The 16869-nt window shown below is 43.3% G+C and overlaps 1 protein-coding gene, 9 non-coding genes and 1 pseudogene across 10 annotated transcripts in view; 2 read left to right on the plus strand and 9 right to left on the minus strand.

The window, feature by feature from the left end:
• Positions 1-64: 64 nt before the first annotated feature.
• On the minus strand, positions 65-146 carry trnal-uag (transfer RNA leucine (anticodon UAG)). Its single transcript has one exon. It is a non-coding gene; the product is annotated as a tRNA-Leu (tRNA).
• Positions 147-730: 584 nt separating this feature from the next.
• Positions 731-802, minus strand: trnae-uuc (transfer RNA glutamic acid (anticodon UUC)). Its single transcript has one exon. It is a non-coding gene; the product is annotated as a tRNA-Glu (tRNA).
• Positions 803-1575: 773 nt separating this feature from the next.
• Positions 1576-1657, minus strand: trnal-aag (transfer RNA leucine (anticodon AAG)). The gene has a single exon. It is a non-coding gene; the product is annotated as a tRNA-Leu (tRNA).
• Positions 1658-2624: 967 nt separating this feature from the next.
• Positions 2625-2706, minus strand: trnal-uag (transfer RNA leucine (anticodon UAG)). Its single transcript has one exon. It is a non-coding gene; the product is annotated as a tRNA-Leu (tRNA).
• Positions 2707-3290: 584 nt separating this feature from the next.
• trnae-uuc (transfer RNA glutamic acid (anticodon UUC)) lies at positions 3291-3362 on the minus strand. Its single transcript has one exon. It is a non-coding gene; the product is annotated as a tRNA-Glu (tRNA).
• A 923-nt stretch (positions 3363-4285) lies between these two features.
• trnal-aag (transfer RNA leucine (anticodon AAG)) lies at positions 4286-4367 on the minus strand. The gene has a single exon. It is a non-coding gene; the product is annotated as a tRNA-Leu (tRNA).
• Positions 4368-5334: 967 nt separating this feature from the next.
• On the minus strand, positions 5335-5416 carry trnal-uag (transfer RNA leucine (anticodon UAG)). The gene has a single exon. It is a non-coding gene; the product is annotated as a tRNA-Leu (tRNA).
• A 584-nt stretch (positions 5417-6000) lies between these two features.
• trnae-uuc (transfer RNA glutamic acid (anticodon UUC)) lies at positions 6001-6072 on the minus strand. The gene has a single exon. It is a non-coding gene; the product is annotated as a tRNA-Glu (tRNA).
• Positions 6073-6687: 615 nt separating this feature from the next.
• Positions 6688-6769, minus strand: trnal-aag (transfer RNA leucine (anticodon AAG)). Its single transcript has one exon. It is a non-coding gene; the product is annotated as a tRNA-Leu (tRNA).
• A 710-nt stretch (positions 6770-7479) lies between these two features.
• LOC102788585 (tripartite motif-containing protein 16-like) lies at positions 7480-9112 on the plus strand (annotated as a pseudogene).
• A 3768-nt stretch (positions 9113-12880) lies between these two features.
• hdac8 (histone deacetylase 8) overlaps positions 12881-16869 on the plus strand; it is a 36475-nt gene continuing 32486 nt past the window's right edge. Inside the window, exons 1-5 of the mRNA XM_035914877.2 lie at positions 12881-13284; positions 13382-13434; positions 14457-14587; positions 15898-16039; positions 16727-16839. Coding sequence (XP_035770770.1) covers positions 13168-13284; positions 13382-13434; positions 14457-14587; positions 15898-16039; positions 16727-16839 — 556 coding nt within the window. The 5' untranslated portion in view covers positions 12881-13167. The remainder of the gene's footprint in view (positions 13285-13381; positions 13435-14456; positions 14588-15897; positions 16040-16726; positions 16840-16869) is intronic.

Genomic DNA, 16869 nt, shown 5'->3' on the forward strand with positions numbered 1-16869 from the left:
CCACTGCAGCCCTTACAATTTATTGGTAGGGGATGGAAGGAACACGAAAAGAACCCGAAGACTATGGCAGCAGTGGGATTCGAACCCACGCCCCCAAAGAGACTGGAGCCTAAATCCAGCACCTTAGACCGCTCGGTCATGCTACCATTGCGAGTGAGGACCTCATCGCAAAAATCTAGACAGTAAAACTTGAAAAAGTGCAGCACAAAATAGAAGCCCAGAACATTCAGTGATGCTCTTACTGTTGTAGAAAAACATGTTTAATACTTTTTGGACACAAAAACATCTGCCTGTCCTGGTTAAAACCTGTTCATCAACCCTGATTGACAATGGGCTCTTGGCTCAGTTTCATCATCGTCGATATGCAACTTGTCATAACCACCGATGAACAGGCAGGAGCACCATTCACAGAGAGTCAAGGAACAGCATTGTAAGATGGCAAAAGACGTACCCTTAATGCACCCTGCCTTGTTTCAAAGATGCTCATTTGATTTTCACATAAACAGCCACCTTGACTAGCTGCTCAAACTAGCAGGCCTGCTTGTGTACATCCTCATCACTGAAAACTGTATAGTCCTGATCTGAACCATCACCTGTTTTATGCCATGTGCTTAGCCAGAGGTTTGTTGCCTTACCTGATGTTTGCCTTCAGCCAACAACTTTGCACCATTTAATCCATCGTGGGATTAACACAAAGAACACATTGGCTTGTGGGCACATTAAAGACATGTTCCCATACCGGGAGTTGAACCCGGGCTGCCTGGGTGAAAACCAGGAATCCTAACCGCTAGACCATATGGGACTGGTTAGGTAGGGCGCCACTGTCATAGCCGTGCTCCTGGGTGAGAACCAGGCATTCTAACCGCTAGACCATATGGGACTGGTTAGGTAATGCGCCACTGTCGTGCTCCTGGGTGAGAACCAAGAATCCTAACCGCTAGACCATATGGGACCGGTTAGGTAGTGCGCCACTGTCGTGCTCGTGCTCCTGGGTGAGAACCAGGCATTCTAACCGCTAGACCATATGGGACTGGTTAGGTAATGCGCCACTGTCGTGCTCCTGGGTGAGAACCAAGAATCCTAACCGCTAGACCATATGGGACTGGTTAGGTAGTGCGCCACTGTCGTGCTCGTGCTCCTGGGTGAGAACCAGGCATTCTAACCGCTAGACCATATGGGACTGCTCCACTGTCATGAAATCAAGGATACTCTTGTCACTCTGCAGCCTTGGTGAGACCAACATAGCAGCACCTTAATCAATTCTCCAGCGGTTGCAGGTTCTGCTCAAAAGCACATTACAAGGGAGTGGACTGGACTTGAAGCACACTTGAGTGGCATGCGGGAAAGTCCACTAACCAGTCAGTGATGAGACCATGAACAAAAAGACACGAAAAACATGCAAGTTGTAAATGACTTTACAGCACCGGACTAATGTGGTTTGGAAGAATTGCTCCTGATGACTTTCCTGCATGTTTGGACTTGACAGATGTTCTATAACAGATTTGATTTCCACTGTAGCCCTTACAATTTATTGGTAAGGCATGGAAGAAACAAAACTTTGCCGCTAGAACACTATGGCAGCAGTGGGATTCGAACCCACGCCTCCGAAGAGACTGGAGCCTTAATCCAGCACCTTAGACCGCTCGGTCATGCTACCATTACGAGCGAGGACCTCATCTCAAAAATCTAGACAGTAAAACTTGAAAAAGTGCAGCACAAAATAGAAGCCCAGAACATTCAGTGATGCTCTTGCTGTTTTAGAAAAACATGTTTAATACTTGCCTGAATGTTTTTGGATACAATAGCATCTGCCTGCCCTGGTTAAACTCTTATTGCAGCAATAGGATTTCAACCCACATGTGTGAGGAGCCTGGAGTCTTAACCCAGATCCTAAGACCACACAATCTAACACCTTACAATGTGGTGGACTTGTAGCACACTTGAGTAGCCACTAACCAGTCAGTGTTGACACTGTGAATAAAAATATATGAAACATCTGCACATGGTAAATGACTTTTGCAAAAGAATTTCTTTTATTCATGTATTAATCACATTATTTTAGTGTATAATACCTTGGTGCCACTCGATTTTAGCATGTCTCTCACACTCATACTGGTAACAGATGGTATCTCAGGAAGTTGGAGGGAAGCATTCACACACAAAGGACCCAGAGTGGGGGGAGGAGTCTTTTGTCTCCTTCTCCACTGTAAGAGGTAGCAAGGGAGTGTGTAACTTTCTTTGGGGGAGGGGGGTACCAAAGGTGTGAAAACAGCTGTGTACTGCCTTTAGTTCCTGTAAGAGGTATGTAACTGAAGGCCATGCTAGACTCAGTTAGGGACTCTGCCCATCGTCTGCCCCGCGATGATGCATTCCTTCACCAAGCTTGGTTTCTGTTCTTGTTATTATTAAAGAATGTTAGCTACCACTCACCGCTTGTCTGCAGGCTTTATTGAACGGAAAACTTCCACAACACTTAACATCACCCTGGTTTGGAAGAATTGCTCTTGATGAGATTCCTGCTTGATTGTACTTGACAGACATTCTGTAACAGATTTGATTTCCACTGCAGCCCTTACAATTTATTGGTAGGGGATGGAAGGAACACGAAAAGAACCCGAAGACTATGGCAGCAGTGGGATTCGAACCCACGCCCCCAAAGAGACTGGAGCCTAAATCCAGCACCTTAGACCGCTCGGTCATGCTACCATTGCGAGTGAGGACCTCATCGCAAAAATCTAGACAGTAAAACTTGAAAAAGTGCAGCACAAAATAGAAGCCCAGAACATTCAGTGATGCTCTTACTGTTGTAGAAAAACATGTTTAATACTTTTTGGACACAAAAACATCTGCCTGTCCTGGTTAAAACCTGTTCATCAACCCTGATTGACAATGGGCTCTTGGCTCAGTTTCATCATCGTCGATATGCAACTTGTCATAACCACCGATGAACAGGCAGGAGCACCATTCACAGAGAGTCAAGGAACAGCATTGTAAGATGGCAAAAGACGTACCCTTAATGCACCCTGCCTTGTTTCAAAGATGCTCATTTGATTTTCACATAAACAGCCACCTTGACTAGCTGCTCAAACTAGCAGGCCTGCTTGTGTACATCCTCATCACTGAAAACTGTATAGTCCTGATCTGAACCATCACCTGTTTTATGCCATGTGCTTAGCCAGAGGTTTGTTGCCTTACCTGATGTTTGCCTTCAGCCAACAACTTTGCACCATTTAATCCATCGTGGGATTAACACAAAGAACACATTGGCTTGTGGGCACATTAAAGACATGTTCCCATACCGGGAGTTGAACCCGGGCTGCCTGGGTGAAAACCAGGAATCCTAACCGCTAGACCATATGGGACTGGTTAGGTAGGGCGCCACTGTCATAGCCGTGCTCCTGGGTGAGAACCAGGCATTCTAACCGCTAGACCATATGGGACTGGTTAGGTAATGCGCCACTGTCGTGCTCCTGGGTGAGAACCAAGAATCCTAACCGCTAGACCATATGGGACTGGTTAGGTAGGGCGCCACTGTCATAGCCGTGCTCCTGGGTGAGAACCAGGCATTCTAACCGCTAGACCATATGGGACTGGTTAGGTAATGCGCCACTGTCGTGCTCCTGGGTGAGAACCAAGAATCCTAACCGCTAGACCATATGGGACCGGTTAGGTAGTGCGCCACTGTCGTGCTCGTGCTCCTGGGTGAGAACCAGGCATTCTAACCGCTAGACCATATGGGACTGGTTAGGTAATGCGCCACTGTCGTGCTCCTGGGTGAGAACCAAGAATCCTAACCGCTAGACCATATGGGACTGGTTAGGTAGTGCGCCACTGTCGTGCTCGTGCTCCTGGGTGAGAACCAGGCATTCTAACCGCTAGACCATATGGGACTGCTCCACTGTCATGAAATCAAGGATACTCTTGTCACTCTGCAGCCTTGGTGAGACCAACATAGCAGCACCTTAATCAATTCTCCAGCGGTTGCAGGTTCTGCTCAAAAGCACATTACAAGGGAGTGGACTGGACTTGAAGCACACTTGAGTGGCATGCGGGAAAGTCCACTAACCAGTCAGTGATGAGACCATGAACAAAAAGACACGAAAAACATGCAAGTTGTAAATGACTTTACAGCACCGGACTAATGTGGTTTGGAAGAATTGCTCCTGATGACTTTCCTGCATGTTTGGACTTGACAGACGTTCTATAACAGATTTGATTTCCACTGTAGCCCTTACAATTTATTGGTAAGGCATGGAAGAAACAAAACTTTGCCGCTAGAACACTATGGCAGCAGTGGGATTCGAACCCACGCCTCCGAAGAGACTGGAGCCTTAATCCAGCACCTTAGACCGCTCGGTCATGCTACCATTACGAGCGAGGACCTCATCTCAAAAATCTAGACAGTAAAACTTGAAAAAGTGCAGCACAAAATAGAAGCCCAGAACATTCAGTGATGCTCTTGCTGTTTTAGAAAAACATGTTTAATACTTGCCTGAATGTTTTTGGATACAATAGCATCTGCCTGCCCTGGTTAAACTCTTATTGCAGCAATAGGATTTCAACCCACATGTGTGAGGAGCCTGGAGTCTTAACCCAGATCCTAAGACCACACAATCTAACACCTTACAATGTGGTGGACTTGTAGCACACTTGAGTAGCCACTAACCAGTCAGTGTTGACACTGTGAATAAAAATATATGAAACATCTGCACATGGTAAATGACTTTTGCAAAAGAATTTCTTTTATTCATGTATTAATCACATTATTTTAGTGTATAATACCTTGGTGCCACTCGATTTTAGCATGTCTCTCACACTCATACTGGTAACAGATGGTATCTCAGGAAGTTGGAGGGAAGCATTCACACACAAAGGACCCAGAGTGGGGGGAGGAGTCTTTTGTCTCCTTCTCCACTGTAAGAGGTAGCAAGGGAGTGTGTAACTTTCTTTGGGGGAGGGGGGTACCAAAGGTGTGAAAACAGCTGTGTACTGCCTTTAGTTCCTGTAAGAGGTATGTAACTGAAGGCCATGCTAGACTCAGTTAGGGACTCTGCCCATCGTCTGCCCCGCGATGATGCATTCCTTCACCAAGCTTGGTTTCTGTTCTTGTTATTATTAAAGAATGTTAGCTACCACTCACCGCTTGTCTGCAGGCTTTATTGAACGGAAAACTTCCACAACACTTAACATCACCCTGGTTTGGAAGAATTGCTCTTGATGAGATTCCTGCTTGATTGTACTTGACAGACATTCTGTAACAGATTTGATTTCCACTGCAGCCCTTACAATTTATTGGTAGGGGATGGAAGGAACACGAAAAGAACCCGAAGACTATGGCAGCAGTGGGATTCGAACCCACGCCCCCAAAGAGACTGGAGCCTAAATCCAGCACCTTAGACCGCTCGGTCATGCTACCATTGCGAGTGAGGACCTCATCGCAAAAATCTAGACAGTAAAACTTGAAAAAGTGCAGCACAAAATAGAAGCCCAGAACATTCAGTGATGCTCTTACTGTTGTAGAAAAACATGTTTAATACTTTTTGGACACAAAAACATCTGCCTGTCCTGGTTAAAACCTGTTCATCAACCCTGATTGACAATGGGCTCTTGGCTCAGTTTCATCATCGTCGATATGCAACTTGTCATAACCACCGATGAACAGGCAGGAGCACCATTCACAGAGAGTCAAGGAACAGCATTGTAAGATGGCAAAAGACGTACCCTTAATGCACCCTGCCTTGTTTCAAAGATGCTCATTTGATTTTCACATAAACAGCCACCTTGACTAGCTGCTCAAACTAGCAGGCCTGCTTGTGTACATCCTCATCACTGAAAACTGTATAGTCCTGATCTGAACCATCACCTGTTTTATGCCATGTGCTTAGCCAGAGGTTTGTTGCCTTACCTGATGTTTGCCTTCAGCCAACAACTTTGCACCATTTAATCCATCGTGGGATTAACACAAAGAACACATTGGCTTGTGGGCACATTAAAGACATGTTCCCATACCGGGAGTTGAACCCGGGCTGCCTGGGTGAAAACCAGGAATCCTAACCGCTAGACCATATGGGACTGGTTAGGTAGGGCGCCACTGTCATAGCCGTGCTCCTGGGTGAGAACCAGGCATTCTAACCGCTAGACCATATGGGACTGGTTAGGTAATGCGCCACTGTCGTGCTCCTGGGTGAGAACCAAGAATCCTAACCGCTAGACCATATGGGACCGGTTAGGTAGTGCGCCACTGTCGTGCTCGTGCTCCTGGGTGAGAACCAGGCATTCTAACCGCTAGACCATATGGGACTGCTCCACTGTCATGAAATCAAGGATACTCTTGTCACTCTGCAGCCTTGGTGAGACCAACATAGCAGCACCTTAATCAATTCTCCAGCGGTTGCAGGTTCTGCTCAAAAGCACATTACAAGGGAGTGGACTGGACTTGAAGCACACTTGAGTGGCATGCGGGAAAGTCCACTAACCAGTCAGTGATGAGACCATGAACAAAAAGACACGAAAAACATGCAAGTTGTAAATGACTTTACAGCACCGGACTAATGTGGTTTGGAAGAATTGCTCCTGATGACTTTCATGCACTTGACAGACGTTCTATAACAGATTTGATTTCCACTGTAGCCCTTACAATTTATTGGTAAGGCATGGAAGAAACAAAACTTTGCCGCTAGAACACTATGGCAGCAGTGGGATTCGAACCCACGCCTCCGAAGAGACTGGAGCCTTAATCCAGCACCTTAGACCGCTCGGTCATGCTACCATTACGAGTGAGGACCTCATCTCAAAAATCTAGACAGTAAAACTTGAAAAAGTGCAGCACAAAATAGAAGCCCAGAACATTCAGTGATGCTCTTACTGTTGTAGAAAAACATGTTTAATACTTTTTGGATACAAAAACATCTTCCTGCCCTATTTAAAACCTGTTCATCAACCCTGATTGACAATGGGCTCTTGGCTCAGTTTCATCATTGTTGATATGCAACCACAGCATTGTAAGATGGCAAAAGACGTACCCTTAATGCATCCTGCCTTGTTTCAAAGATGCTCATTTGATTTTCACATAAACAGCCACCTTGACTCTACTGAATCCATCTATTTTGGGAATCAGTAGTCTGAGATATTGATCATATGGTACTGTAATGTCTTTAGATGAGATGAAGTCTGATTATTGAAGACTTTCTATGTGAAGAGAATAATTTTTCAGTGAGCCAATTAAGAGAAGTCAGGATTGGAGAATTGGCCATCTTTCCTTTAGTCTGTACCATTATTACTGCAAATAAATCTGACCAACATAAATAGAAAACAAAAATCAACATAGAAAAATACAGCAATACTCAACTAAAGCCCACATGAGGAAAAAAGCCTCCTTTGTCCCAAAACAAAGCGTAACCTGATACACTCCATTTCTCCTCTCACAGTGAAACGGTTTTTCAATTACCTTGACATACAAAAACACTCCAAGGACAGACAATGAATCACGAAAAACTCTGCTGTTCAGTCTGTCTGGATCTACTGAAGGATCCAGTGACTATTTCTTGTGGACACAACTACTGCATGAGCTGTATTAAAGTCCACTGGAATAATGAGGATCCAAAAGGAGCCTACAGCTGTCCTTAGTGCAGAAAAATCTTCATACCGAGGCCTGAGCTGGTGAAAAACACTATGTTAGCAGAGTTAGTAGAGGACTCTAAGATACCTGGAATCCAACCTGCTCCTGCTGATCTCTGCTATGCTGGACCTGAAGATGTTTCCTGTGATGCCTGCACTGGAAAAAAGCTGAAAGCATTGAAGTCCTGTCTGGTATGTTTGGTTTCTTACTGTAAGCAACACCTCCAGCCTCACTATGACTCCTCTGCCTTTGACAAACACAAGCTAATCAAACCATCAAACAGGCTGAAAGGGAACATCTGTTCAACTCATAATGAGATGATGAAGATGTTCTGCCGTACTGATCAAAAATGTATCTGCTATCTCTGCTGTGTGAATGAACATAAATGCCACAACACAATTGAAATGCAAAAAGAATTTGAGGTGATTTTGCAAAATGTTCACCGGAGAATTCAGACCAAAGAAGGAGAAGTGAACGTGCTTAGGAAGGAAATCGAGGAAATTCTGCAATCTTCTGATAGCGCTGAGAAGGACATTGAGACCATCATCAATGAGCTGGTGAGTTTCATTAAAGAAAAAGGCTCAAATCTAAAGCAGCAGATCAATTTCCAGCAGAAAACTGAAGAGAGGCGAGTCAATAAGCTTCAGAATAAATTGAAGCAGGAGATCACTGAGCTGAAGAGGCAAGAAGAGGAGCTAAAGCCGCTTTCATACACAGTGGACCACACCGAATTTTTATGCAGTTACTCCCAAATCCCCAAACTCACTGATTCTATTGACTCACCAAGCTTCAGAATTTGTCCAGTTAAATACCTTGACAATCTTGAAAGAGCAGTGTCACAAGCCAGAGATAAACTCAAAATGTTTCTAAGTGAGGAATGGAGTAAACTCACTCTTAGAGTAAGATCACCAGATGTTTCACTGCCACAAGCACAACCTAAGTCCAGAGATGAGTTTTTAAAATATTCATGTCAACTGACAACGGACCCAGATACAGTGCACCGAAAACTCTTTCTATCAAATCAGAACAGAACCGTATCAGACAATGCTACATCTCCATGTAAGAACTCCGGTCTTAAAAAAAGAGACAGGTTGAACAGCAGGTCCTGAGCAAAGAGAGCCTGATTGGACCTTGTTACTGGGAAGTGGAATGGAAAGGGGAAGGGGTTCAGTAGCTGTTTCCTATAAGAATGAAATAAGACTGGATCAAAGTGAGTTTGGAAGCAACAATACGTCTTGGGTATTAGAGTGTTACAACAAAAGCTACAAACTCAAACATAAAAACATTACAAATCCCATCTCAGGCCCTCTGTCCTTCAAAGTAGAAGTGTACGTGGATCCCAGAGGAGGTATTCTGTCCTTCTACAGTGTCTGTGACTCCATGACCCTCCTCTACAAAGTCCAGACCACATTCACTGCACCACTTTATGCTGGACTGTGGATTTGGAAGAGTTATTGGACTGACACCACTGCTACATTTAATGAGCTGAAGTAGACTGTGCTTATTACCAAATATAACACCATAAAAGAAAAAAAATCTGTTTTGTTTGCCTATTTTTCTGCTCACTGGTCAAGGGCCAGTCAAACCATCTTACAGTAAAATTCTAAGTTTTTAGGTAGGTAGCTTGTTGTTCTTTCTCCTTGGCAGCATGGAAAAAACATGAAATATTGACAGTAATGTAATATATTTCCTCCTGTACTTATGAACATGTATGAATATAAAAATACAGCATGTGGCTTTATATAGTTGGAATTTATATTTTTTCTGTAATGTTAATCTTAGAAAAAGGTATCTTGTTTTTCATCTTACCCAGGCAAACTACCATCCCAAACATTACTCACAAACATTGTCGCATGTCAAGGCTTAGATCAACAATGAAGTCAATAAATCAAACAAATAGTAAAAGACAAGAAGAAATACATAAAAATTAGACAGACTGACAAAGAAATTAGTCTAACTTCTTTAAGATTGTTCGTTTTTAATGAAAATGACCCCTGTCAGAGTGTAATGACCTAATAGTTGTGTGAATTTAGAATTTTAAGTGACTGTCCTATTCTGCTCTGGGGAACAGGGCAGTGGCGACGTGATAGCAACTTCCTGAACTCAGTTGGTTACTCATATGATTACTAATGTCTTTTCCTGTCATCTACTTAATCACTTACTGAATAAATACTGTATATATAAAAAGAAAAATACAAAAACATAAACACTTTGCTAACTATGTAAAGAAATCAAAATAATAAAGCTGACTAATTATGAATAATACATAGAGTACTATATTTATTGTGTGTTCACTTCATGAATTTGGTGACTGCTGCTGTAGAAAAAGCTCCAAAAGACCTCGGATTTTGGCAGGACCCAGAAAGCAAAGTTACACAACAGATCATAAGTAAGTGTCTTTATTTTTCAACAAAAGGAAAGGGGTATGTAGAGCCAGGATCAGGGCAGTCATAACATGTTTAACAAGCAAATAGGGATTGTCTGTAAAGAAGGAGGGAAAAAATTAGTCAGAACAGGAATGGCAGGGAGAACATAAATTGCGAGACGAGATCCGGGGAGTTGGTCAGTGGTCACTGATTAAAAGTCTTTGATCTGTGGTTGGTGATCAATGGTCATGACAATTTGAATATTAACAAGAAACTGACCTCACAGCCCATTGTTCACCAGTGGTGCTCGTTTCAGTCATTGTGCAAAGGTACTGTTTATAAAGTTGGGGAAACCTGCAGTCAGATGAGACTGAAAAAATCTCATGGATGATTGACGAAATGTTTCTCGTACTGAAAATGCTACGTCTAGATGAACAGAATCAACTTTTAGGGAGGATATCACATCATTTTTTCACAATGCCCCCATGCTCTTTTATTCTGTATACAGCCCATTTTTCCCTCTCCCATGCATCTAATGCGTCTAACCTAAGGAATGTTTAGTCCTCATTGGTTATAGACAATATCACTCAAATAGGAGTAGGTCAAGCTGTTTAATACAACTTATTAAAATAAACTCAAAATAAATAATAGAAAGAATGGAACAAAGACTCGTGGTGTCAAAGTCTCAAGGTGGGAAGTAAAACTTGGTAAAATAAACACAATAAACACATGCAAAACAGCAAACCACCATAGCATCCAATGAAAATTAATAGCGAAATACTTCCATTGGATGACTCTCACTCATGGAAACATTTTTCCAAGCCCGGTTCGAGCTCAGGCTTGGACAGTCTCAGTCGTTGTGTCCTTGGGCAAGACACTTCACCCGTTGCCTACTGGTGGTGGTCAGAGGGACCAGTGGCGCCAGTGTCTGGCAGCCTCGCCTCTATCAGTGCGCCCCAGGGTGGCTGTGGCTACAATGTAGCTTGCCATCACCCGTGTGTGAATGTGTGGATGACTGGATGTGTAAAGCGCTTTGGGGTCCTTAGCAGTGTTGGGAAGATTACTTTTAAAATGTATTCCACTACAGATTACAGAATACATGCCCCAAAATGTATTCTGTAACATATTCCGTTACGTTACTCAATGAGAGTAACGTATTCTGAATACTTTGGATTACTTAATATATTATCATGCTGTTTACAACTACGTGAATGTACTATTGCTGTGATTTATTACTATTACTGAAGGGCCGCGGCTCCGAACCGTAGTAAAGGGACCTCTGGCTAATACGGTGGGTTCTGTGTCTGCTCGTAGCTGAAAAATAGCTTTACTTTGTTGTCTGGGTCAACCTTGCTAGTGAGAGACAGAGAGAGGCATTGAAAGGCTGCTCCAACGGAACTTATTGTTTTTGGAGGAAAACACGAACACAGTATACAGTCGAGTCTTAATAGCTTACTTACAGCTGGGCTCGTCAGGCTCTCTTCATGGCTGCAGTGGTTATTATTATATTTACATGCTTCCAGCTCCCGTTTCTGCTCGATGACAGCTCGTACTTTTCCTTTTTCTCCCTCCCTCGCTCACAGACACATAACGTGTATGGCAGTCCTTTCTCCCTGCAGCACGGACTACACTGCCTATGATGCTACATTCTTTAGAGCTATACCTGTAGCATTCTGGTTATTAGCTTAGCACAACAACAACAAAAGGCGCTCTCTCACCCAGGAAATACACAGTTGCAGAGAGAGCGTGCATTCGCCCTGTAACCCTGGCAACCGGAACGCTGCCGCCTGGAACAACAGAACGTAGCTGTCAAACAAAACCCAAACAGGCCTGACCCGCCACAATATGAAACAGGAAAGTACCGCCGTGTAATCCATTTATTTCAACAAAGTAACTGTATTCTAAATACCACCTTTTTAAACGGTAACTGTAACGGAATACAGTTACTCATATTTTGTATTTTACGTAACGGCGGTACATGTATTCCGTTACTCCCCAACACTGGTCCTTAGGGACAAGTAAAGCGCTATACAAATACAGGCCATTTACCATTATTTCTCAACTGAGAGGAGGTGACCTTCTGAAATCCCATGATTTCCTTAAACACAGTGTAACCCAGTACATATCACCTTCTCCTCTCACAGTGATAATGTTTGGCATGCATTTTGCAGACAACAATTGACACCCAGGCTACAAAATGGATCAAGAGAAACCCTGCAAATCAAATCCCAGCAGAAAAAGGAAAGGTGTCGAGTTATAATGCTTCAGAAGAAGCTGGAGTAGGAGATCTCTGAGCTGAAGAAGACGGACAAAGAGCTAAAGCAGCTCTCACACAGAGAGGACAACACGGAATTTCTACTCAGGTACTCCCTGCTTTTCAAACTCAACAATTATACAGACTCACCAAACTTCAAAATGTGTCCAGTTAAACACTCTGAAAGTCTGAAAACAGCAGCGCTAGAAGACATCTATAAGTTGGAATTTTGACTTAATAACTTTAAATTATGGGTAGTTATGGGGTAAGGGGGATAGGGGTTAGGCTTTTATAGCTATGAAAAAACAAACAAACAATGCATATATCTTAGGGTGACGTCACAATGGAGAACACTGCCCCCCTTAGTTAACTACACGTTTATTGGAGTTTAACCAGGCTCTGTTTCAGTTTACTGCCGTTTTCCCCTCTCCTACTGAAGGTTGTTTGATGAAATACATGTCTGGGTTGGTGGAAGGACAAAGTTAGGGTGAACACGCATTATATTCAGCAGACTCGTCTGTTTTGACGAGTTTATCGATTGGCTATCAATGCAGCGGTTGAAGAGTCCGCAAAAAGACTACAAGGAATCCCAGAATGCACCTTACGTGCGTCCGCTGAAATGGAGACAAAGTGTCCTCGCGCGGAACTTTAGATGAGTTCTTAAAATCTTCTATCTCTCGCTACAGAATTATCGAATGGACTTTTTTCAACGAGATAAAATAGCATTAAGACATAATATAAAACACAAAGTTATAATTTTCAAAACCTGTATGTCTGTTAATCTCACGGTTGAAGCCAGCTTTACCGGGTGGGCAACACGGAATGTTGACAGTGTGACGCCAGACTCGGGCAGTAGAAGCCGCTCTCTGTGTTCAGAATTTGTCTTATATTTCAGCTCCATCTAAACATTTGGATTTCAGACAACCTAAATGAGTTTCAGAGGTGACAGCGATGATGACGACAGCTGCAGTAAACGAAGAGTCGCGTATGTTTACGGTCCGGAGTACATCCAGACCTGCGACACTTTATCCAAAGTGCCAAACCGGGTGAGTTGAACTGAATGAGATGCGTTACAGAGCTAGTTAGGTAGCAGCCTCTTCCTAATCTGGAAAACGATATCCTTGTCTTTACCTCTGTTACCAGGCGAGTATGGTCCACTCACTGATAGAAGCCTATGGACTGCTTCAACACATGAGGTGAGCTGCTGGTGTTTGCACCGAGAGAGAACACAGTTGGTATTGTTTTTGTCAGTGACAAAAGAGACACTGTGGAAGATGAAGGTGGGTGGATCAATCCAAATATCAATAGTATCTATACCAAAGCTAGTATTTGTATCGGATCTATATAAACATTTGCATTATTGCACAAGGGTAGTGGGAGAGGATCAGCGATTAATAACTAATGATTAAAGCAGCAGAGTGCTGTATAAACACACTGAGAGTGAAAGCAGGTGAGTAAAGAAGAAACATTTAGTCTGTCATGGGAAGCCCCAATCACCCTTGGCCTATTGCAGCGTAACTAAAGCAGGATTTGGGGAATTATTAAGATGTTGGTCAAAACTGGGAACACTGTCCAAAATGATGCCAAAATTCCTGACTTGCTCACTGTGAGAAAGGGATGATAACAAAAACCTCCTGAGACAAAAGTTTCACTATTGCTCGGCTGGTAGGTGGCAGAGATGGTGACAGTCTGCTAGCAACAAAAGAAATCACTAGGAGGTTTCTGGTGCAGCATCTTCTTTCACCCAGCGAGAGCCAACAACCTCCCTAGTAACCACTGGTTGTGTCACGTCTACTATGGTGGACAGCCTTAGAAACAACGTATGTGTGAAGTACAAATAAAATTTGTGTTCTTTCATTTATAATCATTTGCAAATGATGTTACCGGTTTAGCTCAGTGCATTAATTGGGCGACCAATTAATGGTCGCCCCACTCTTAGCTGCCGTACAGCTAAGAGTGGCTAGTCCGAGTTCGAGTCCAACCCGTGGCCCTGCCTGTTTTACCCCTTCTCTGTCTGCTCCTGCTTTCCTGTCCACTGTGTCTATCAAATAAAGCTGAAAAATCCCCCAAATTCCACTTTTTCACGTAAACACTCCGGTAATTATATAAAGTTTCTCTTTTTACCCTGGTAACTGTTATTTCTAACTCCATTTCTCCTGTCTGTTTGTCACTGCAGTGTCTCTGCTGTCAAATCACTCTTTCTCTCTACTCTCTCCAGCATTGTCAAACCCCACGTGGCCACTATAGAGGAAATGGCTAAATTCCACACTGATTCCTACCTGGAGCATCTCCACAAGATCAGCCAGGACGGAGACAACGATGACCCCCAGTCGGCCGACTACGGCCTGGGTGAGCAAAACACATTGCTACCTTTTTATTATTTAATCTTTAATGTGTTAAACGCACACACTTATAGTGCAGTATGGTGTCATTGGGTTTCTGGTTTAAAGCACAGCTGCCTTTTGTCCTGTATGACTAAAGTGATGAAGGGGTTAATTGATCATTACCTGCAATATTAAAGCAGCTGTAGTACAAAAATGGAAATAAAGGGGTTAAAATGATTTCACCAGTAGATGGCAATGTAACACTGCACTTAATAACACTGACAACGATGATAAATGTTCTCCTCAAATAACATTTTTTTATTTTGTTTGAGACACAAGTGCTTAAAAAAAAATCTAAGGGTATGTTTGTTGATCCTGTCCCACTCCTAGGATCCCACTGTTGTTTGTTGTTCTTGGATGGGTTGTATGTTAGTCCATCCTTTTCCGAAGTTTACATTTCTAACTTTAGACTAAGCTTCAAGTTCACTCTGCTTGTTTTTGTTCCATGACATTCCCTTATCCTTTATCTTTCTCTCACCCTCTCTTTTTTAACTCAGTAAAGTTCTCATTCAAGGACTTGAGTTACCCTTCAGATTTCAGTGCGGTTTAAGGCGCAAATATCAGACAATGTTTTTGTGCTTTTTCGTGTCGTCGTAAAATCCACTGCATGCATGCATGTACCGCGAAGCATTATATTAGGTGCCTGTTGAAGTAACTTGGTGTTTATTAGTGGCGTTTCAGTGTCACTTCTTACTGGCATACATCACTAGGGTAACATATGCTGCAGACCTGACCACATCCAGTTAAGACACCGCAAAGTGACCAATCAGTTCCTTGGAAAATAGTGTTACGATTCCTGGAAAAGCTGGTCATATGAGACTGATAAGCCCTCGATTAACTTATCGAGTTGATAACCATCTGCATGTGACTTTTGACAGGAGCAGACACCTCCCCCAACCAGCTGTACGGTGAGGGGAGGAAGATGGGGGGGGGAAAGACACACTGTGGAAGAGAGCCACTGGTAGATAATAACTAATGATTAAATACAGAGTGGTGTATAAACACATAGTGAGTAAAGAAGAAACACAGTGCATTGTGGGAATACCCCAGCAGCCTTGGCCTATTGCAGGGTAACTAAGAGAGGATTCAGGGTCACCTGATACAGCCCCAACTATAACCTTTCTCAAAAAGGAAAGCTTTAAGTTTATCCTAGCTGTCAGATCCCTGACAAATTAACATGCGTACTGCGAATTGGTTTTGCCTTTTTTTAAAAAAAAAGTATTTATTTTTTAAATCCCTCATCTTCCTCTCACCTGCTGTATTTTCTCCCTCCAGGCTATGACTGTCCAGTGGTCGAGGGCATATTTGACTATGCAGCAGGAGTGGGGGGTGCTACGCTGACGGCAGCTCAGACTCTGTTGGACCAAAAGTGTGACGTGGCCATCAACTGGGCAGGAGGGTGGCACCACGCCAAGAAGTAGGCTAACACACTTTAGTGTGCTGTAACCTTCCTGTGTGCTGCATTACATGTGCATATAGTGTCTCCCAGCAGGCCGTCTTCCTGACCCATGCCCTCCTTCTGCACCTAAACCAGCTTTAGATGAGCACTTGTTCAGTCAGCACTTGTCAGTTTAAGAACAGAGACAGTGTTTGGTGGATAATGGGACTTTATTTATCCACTCAGAACAAAATCTTTTGGCTATGTCCTTTTAATCGTATCTGTAGACAGTAATAGCCCATTAATGTGTGCCGATGTGATGTAATCGCACTGTTGTCTCCCCCCGTGACAGTCACATAAATGGCCGTGAAGGCAGACTTGCAGCTGGATTATTTGTCACACATGAGGGTGAGAACGGCGAGCATAAATAGAGCCAGTTTCCCCTCTCCACTGAAAGATCTACTGTAGGAATCACTGTTTAGATAAACTATATGTGCATAAACCTTTAGAGACATTACACACTGGTCACCGAACAGTCGTTGTTGTGCTTATGTCACTCACTCTGCGTTAACTGATCCAGCTGTGATCAGGTGTTTCAGGGCTAGACTCAGAATTTGTTAAACCATCAATTTCCATCAGTTACATCAAATAGCCTGAAGAGGGTGCTCTTGACAAAGCAGTACATTTCAAACATGGCGCTTCATCTTCATCTCTCTTATTGTCCAGGGATGAGGCTTCAGGCTTCTGTTACGTGAACGATGCCGTGCTGGGAATCCTCAGACTGAGAGAGAAATACGAAAGAGTCCTCTATGTGGACGTTGACCTGCATCATGGAGACGGTGCACACCAAACACTGTTTTGACTTTTGC

Source organism: Neolamprologus brichardi, chromosome 3 (genome assembly GCF_056152115.1).
Source record: "Neolamprologus brichardi isolate AB-2024 chromosome 3, ASM5615211v1, whole genome shotgun sequence".
In the NCBI taxonomy this organism is placed as follows: Eukaryota; Metazoa; Chordata; class Actinopteri; order Cichliformes; family Cichlidae; genus Neolamprologus; species Neolamprologus brichardi.